At 37.3% G+C, this 6,000-nt stretch overlaps 1 protein-coding gene across 1 annotated transcript; it reads right to left on the bottom strand.

The window, feature by feature from the left end:
• Positions 1–932: 932 nt before the first annotated feature.
• On the bottom strand, positions 933–3,188 carry LOC124165999. Its single transcript, XM_046543575.1, has 2 exons — positions 2,832–3,188; positions 933–2,229 (listed from the first exon to the last, which is right to left on the bottom strand). The coding sequence occupies exons 1-2, from the start codon at positions 2,886–2,888 to the stop codon at positions 943–945; spliced, it is 1,344 nt and encodes a 447-aa protein (XP_046399531.1). The 5' UTR covers positions 2,889–3,188; the 3' UTR covers positions 933–942.
• Positions 3,189–6,000: the final 2,812 nt, after the last annotated feature.

The following is a 6,000-nucleotide window of genomic DNA, read 5'->3' on the forward strand; positions in this document are numbered from 1 at the left end:
AAGGTAGGACCGTACACAATAACCCGCAATGTATGATAGCACCGGTACATGAGAGCTAACACCATTAATGTCATGCGGTTCAACAAAAATCTTGAAATGGATGAACGACCCTGACTCAGAGCCATCCATATCTATGATATCATCATCATCATCACCATCATCAACCGAATCAATCAAAATACTCTCACAAGCCTGTGACTTTAATCGTAACGGCAGGCACGTTTGTAGCCTTAATTTGGTTTCAGACTCATAGAGTTGTCGAATGGATACATGATAGTTGGAGCCTGACAGCCGCCTGTAGAAACCAAAGCGAGCCTCTAGAGCGTCTGTCTGGAATTTTCCTGGCAACATATACTCCATACCCAACTCAATAATGCAATATGAGGCCAACTCAATTAGAGCATGGGTGGTATGCATGAAGGCAGTCCTTGTTTCACGTGATAGATTACCACAACCACTCTCACTCCACCTATCAACCCACTCAAAAACACTCTCTAACAATTTCATTCCTTCACACCCCAAAGTTAATGGCTTTTGCAAAGCATCTCTTAGCCTTAAACCTTTGTAAGGTGTCTTGACATTGACTACCTTCCACCAGTTGGTAATAATCTTAATAAAGGCCGCAGTTCCTAAGGAATTCTCCAGTTGCTTGCTTCTCCCCAAAAAGGAAAGCGCGTTCACCACATTCTCGTTAAAAACTTGGAGAGCAAGTTTCACATTTTGTCGCTCTAAATTTGATGGATAGAGTGCTTTAATGGTTAATGAATGCCCATACCTCACAATGTCACCACACTCAAGGAAATATAATTCACGAACAGTACTGAAAGAAGCTATTTCCTTTGGTTTGCAAGCATCATCGAAATTGGGGTAAAAAAATTGGTGTCCATTGCCTTGGTTAAGCCAATTATTTCTTATGCACTTCAGAATGTGCACAGAGTCAAATTAAAAAAATAATGGCCTTGACTTATCATAGGGGTTGGGGTACACAATACTTAATTTGTTGGGGAAAGAAAATTTTGACACAGCCCTCCTATTGATAGAGTTGTTGTCTGAAACCAGGCTCACAATTCTATATCCAATACCTTCTAATGCCACAATGATGTTTTTAGTGACGGCGAATAATTCATCAGCAGAGAATTTACTCACAGGAAGTATGTACACTACCTCTTTGAAAGAGGACATTAGACTAGACACCATGAATACATAAGCCGTTTTGGTAACACAAGGGGAGTTTTGACTTATGCCTACAATGCTACCACCCTTGTAGTCAACATAAGATTTTACATGAATTTCATCCATCATGAGCACCACATGTCTTTCATTGGTCTTGAGAGTAGAGAAAACAGTTTTGGCATATGCCAAATTGTGGGTCAAATCTCGCTGAGGGCTTAAATTATAACTGGCACACACTTGGCGGATGGTGGTGGGATGTGGGAGTTGAAACATACCGGAACTTCTAACAAACTTATAAGCATGGGGAGATATTGTAAAGAAAATACTGCAAAAAACAAAAGTTTCACTCCGATAACGATAAGAATGTTTACTACTCATCATAAGCTTAATCTGCTCAGTTAAGAAATTGACTGTGTCAACAAAATCATCAGAGGCGTGCAAAGAGTCCAAGAGCTGCAAAATTACCCCCAATTTATCCACCATACAAGAATTGGGGACAGGTTTGTCACTTATTAACGTTGTTAGCCCTGCTAATACCTCATTTACAGTATTGGTGTCTTTCACATACATTGGGAAGATGAAATTACCAATCTTTTTCAGTTCAGCGTGGTCCATGAACACATTTAACATTAAATCCCGATCAATAATGACACATGCTTTCATTACTGGAAACGGATCTGCGATAATATGGCAAAGAAGCAATTTGTCTTTTTTTAAAATAAAGGAAAAGTCCCCAAAAGATACGAACTTTTGGAGCTTCTCAAAACATTCACCCAATGTTTTGAAGCTCCTTGCCTCCTCGTACAGCCTTCTTTCTTCTATACTATCTCTAATGCACTTCTCCAGTTGCTCCATTTCCTTCTTTCTTCTCTTCTCTTCAGGCTCCAAGCGAGCGTTCACTGAAGTACATGATGGACGTTCGGGAAATACTGATGGTACCGCCCCTTCTCTCAGCCTCGGCGCTGGAAGCTTTACCGTGATCAACTTCCCTGTGCTCTCATCAAACATAGATGTCTCCCACAAAACATCCTCAGACATGAAATGTTTGATGCACACCTATAAATATCAAAAATTGTATCGTTAATAGAAAGAGATGGTTATCTTCCAACTAATTACGATGTACGAATTGTGAATTTCGAAAAAAAGTCTCATCTAGGAAATTGTTTTAGTAGAATTATCTTCTCTTCTGCCATCATAAGAACTTTGGCCAACTTGCGGGGAGATACAAACACATAAATTATACCACGACGCAGCAAAATAGATGGACATTTCATTCATTAACAGGGAACTTAAATCAGGCAGTGCTCATTTTTTGCGAGATAATTGAAAACAAACGCGAGATAAACCCTTTTCGATATCCAAGACCCATGTGTAATTTAATAACTTTCACCACCTTACTCAATGCACACATACTCAACGCACATAACACTACAAAAGGACACTTGAAGTTGGCGGTAAATTATTAAATAACAAACGTATGTCAAAAATTCAAGCACAATAACATATACGTTCGGCATAAGCACGAATTAAAATATTTCCTAAAACAGAAGAATGTATCAAACCCATTTTTGAACTTTTTCCAGGGAATTTTAATTACTGTTAGGTGAAGTTATTAAGTTTAACTATTACATACTATAGTAGAAAGCAATAGTACTTACTCTGGAATAGGTAGTAGGAGTAAAGTTAGTCCTATGAATGCTTCTTGTCCACTTCATCTTCAGCAGCTCATCATCTGGGAATCGAAACACCGAAACTTTTTCACCGCCCACATAATTTCCTCGGCAATGAGGCACACAACACTTATTAACTATTTTCTAGATTAACTTCCGGTGAATTTTAAAGTAATTTCCGGAAAACACGGCAATTAACAGCTTCGATTAACTTAAATCAACGTACAACTATATCACTTTCGCCCTTGAACTCGCGTTAATTCAAGCATGAATATAACACGGAGTCCCCTTGACTACAAGTAAACATTGGCCTCCGCTAATTGACGTCACACAACAGAAGTCCTCAGGCCTTTTACTTTAGGTGGCGTTGGGTTAACAGTGATTGCTATATTTGGTGTGCCTTATGAATAACTATGTGTAGTTGTGTTTATAATAACGTCGTATATTATTGAACGACGAATGGCTTCTCGTTTACTCTGTTAATATATGTCTCCAGGTACTGATGTTATTCATATTTTCCAAACCTATCATGAATGCACTGCTTTTTTTCTGTGATCAGCGAAACTATCTTTATTAATGCAACTTTCCATTGTTTTCATTAAAGGGGCCCAAGCGTTGTTGTGTGCATATTGCAGAAGCAACTACCTATCCACCAAAAACAAGGGGTATATACCCCTTGTTTTTGGTGGATAGGTAGGGGATAGGTAGGTGGATGTGACTGTGTTCCAGTTCACCAAAGATGAACGCAGTAGACAGAAGTGGCTGAAGAATATCCCTCGGAAGGATTGGAATCTTTCTTCAAGCGCAACAGTTTGCGTCAAGCATTTTGCTGAGCGGGATATCCTACACCGAGTAACTTACATGAATAAGAACGGTGGAGTGAAAAGTTACGAGTTAGATCGCCTAAAGTTGTCCCCTGGTGCTACTCCCACAGTGTTTCAGGCCCTCTCCTCTTCTTAAAACTTCTTATTGTGATCAGTGAACCATGAAAATCTGTGAACATAAGTAGATGAGTTGTACTTCTAAGAAATGAAATCAGGAAATATTGTATGAATCAGTGGAACATGAAAAGACTGCTGATGAAATGACAATATATATCTTTATTTCCGAAAGACATGCTAATTTGACATCTGGCCGCCTTCTAATACTGAAGGTACATTGGAAAATCAATTGCTACTAAGTGATATGGAATATATAAGTGGTATTTTGAACTAATTCATCTTTCCCTTCCAGGTAAAACTTCTTGTTGTGATCAGTGATCTATGAAAACCTGTGAACATAAGTAGATAAGATCTTGGAAATGAGATCAACAAATATTTTATGAATCAGTGGAACATGAAAGAACATTGATGAAATGTCAATATTTGTTCTCGTATCGATAAGGGTACCTTAATTGATATTTATCTGCCGTACTATACTCTAGGTATGTTTAAAATCCAAGGGTACTGAGTGATATCATATATGCGTGGTATTTTTGAACTAATCCATCTTTGTATTGCAGGTAAAACTCCTTATTGTGATCAGTGAAGCATGAAAATCTGTGGAAATAATTAAATATGAATTATTTCTTGGAGATGAAATGAACGAATATTGTATGAATTAGTGAGAACATGAAAGAGCTTCTGAGGAAATGACGATACAAGTTCTCATATTGAAAAGACTTAGTAAATTGACGTCTAGCCGCCTTCCAATACAGTAGGTATATTGGAAAATCCATGAGTACTGAGTGAAATTATGTATATATGTGGTATTTAGAACAACATAATAATTTTCTCTGCAGCTAAAACTTCCTTTAGAGTGAACTTTGAAAATTTGGTCTTAAAATCAATTATTAAGAACCTGGTGTGGCTACCATTATCGAGATTAATTCAATAATTTCCTTTCGTTTGTAAAATTTGATTTGATTTTAATCGGTATTGAGTTATACGGTAGTATAATGTTATTTGTTGAGACATTTCTCCAATTCGGAAGTCATTATTATTTCATTATACTGGTCTTGGTGTTTAGAAATATTAGATTGACAATATATTTATCTTCCTTATGGCTTCATATTTTTTACACATTTTTGTCTAATACATAGAATGTTAAGACTAGTTTTTTTGTTATATCACATGAAGTTTTCTAATTAGCCCTTACATTTGTACTAATCATGTTTTTTTCATCAAATTTTTCCATCAGATAATGTGGTGCCTGTGAAACTGATAGCTGTTGCTGGTGACGGTTCATCGGTGAACTTCAAATGGCACGATCTATGGAGGTTGTTTCCGGCTGAAATTGAAATTAAGAACCTGTGGCAGCTTTTATTTATTCCACTTTCTGGAGTAATATTTATGCTTTGATGGCCATGCCTTGTGACATTGTGAGGTTGTTTGATATGTCGTTTGACCTCTTCAATATGAAATGTTTACCGGAAAATGTATATATCTGATTTTTATTTCAAATAAATGTTGTTAAACGTCATACATTTTTTTCTCTCCTGAAATACCGTGGCGAAAGGTGCTATAAAATAATGCATTTCTTTTTAACATGTTAATTTATTAGGTTATTCAGGGAGGTGAAATGATGTTTATTTTAAAGCCGCTCTTTATTTCTAAGTCAATAAATTTTATAGGGTGCTATTCTATATAAACAACCAATGGGTTAAGCGGTATTTCCTTCTTGGTCTGAATTTCTGGGTCGTCGATCGCGGTACTTAAATATATTTCCGTGCATAATCTCGTATCCCTTGCCTTGTTATTAGTTCTCACGATTACTTTTAATAAACAGCTGTTATAATACGAAATACAACCACTCGAATAACTCAACCCTACCGTAGTTTTTATCTTAACTTTAGGGAGGGTGAACGGATGTCCATCCGTATTTACATCACACAACGTCAACAGCTGAGAGGCCGTTCCACCGGACCCCAGGCAGTAGGACCCCTGACGTCACGTAAAGCGCTGTCGCCAAATTGCATGTTCCGGCCTGTATTAGAGTTGGCCATGCAAGGACCCATCTACTTCACTTGGGAATCAATCCAGTTACGACTCCGTACTAACTTACAAAAATTCCATAGCTCTAAAATACTACTACTAGAGTACTACTTCAGTGTTTTCCTAAAGAGGGGCTAATATGGCTTATTGTCAGTGTGAGTTTAAAAAACTATTTGTATCCGTTA

The sequence above is a fragment of the Ischnura elegans genome, chromosome 9, assembly GCF_921293095.1.
Source record: "Ischnura elegans chromosome 9, ioIscEleg1.1, whole genome shotgun sequence".
Classification (NCBI taxonomy): domain Eukaryota; kingdom Metazoa; phylum Arthropoda; class Insecta; order Odonata; family Coenagrionidae; genus Ischnura; species Ischnura elegans.

Excerpts from the sequence above, each read along its gene's own strand:
- LOC124165999 (XM_046543575.1), bottom strand. The coding sequence starts at position 2,888 with ATGAAGTGGACAAGAAGCATTCATAGGACTAACTTTACTCCTACTACC. Across the intron at positions 2,230-2,831 it reads CTCCTACTACCTATTCCAGA|GTGTGCATCAAACATTTCAT; the intron begins GTAAGTACTATT and ends TGATATTTATAG.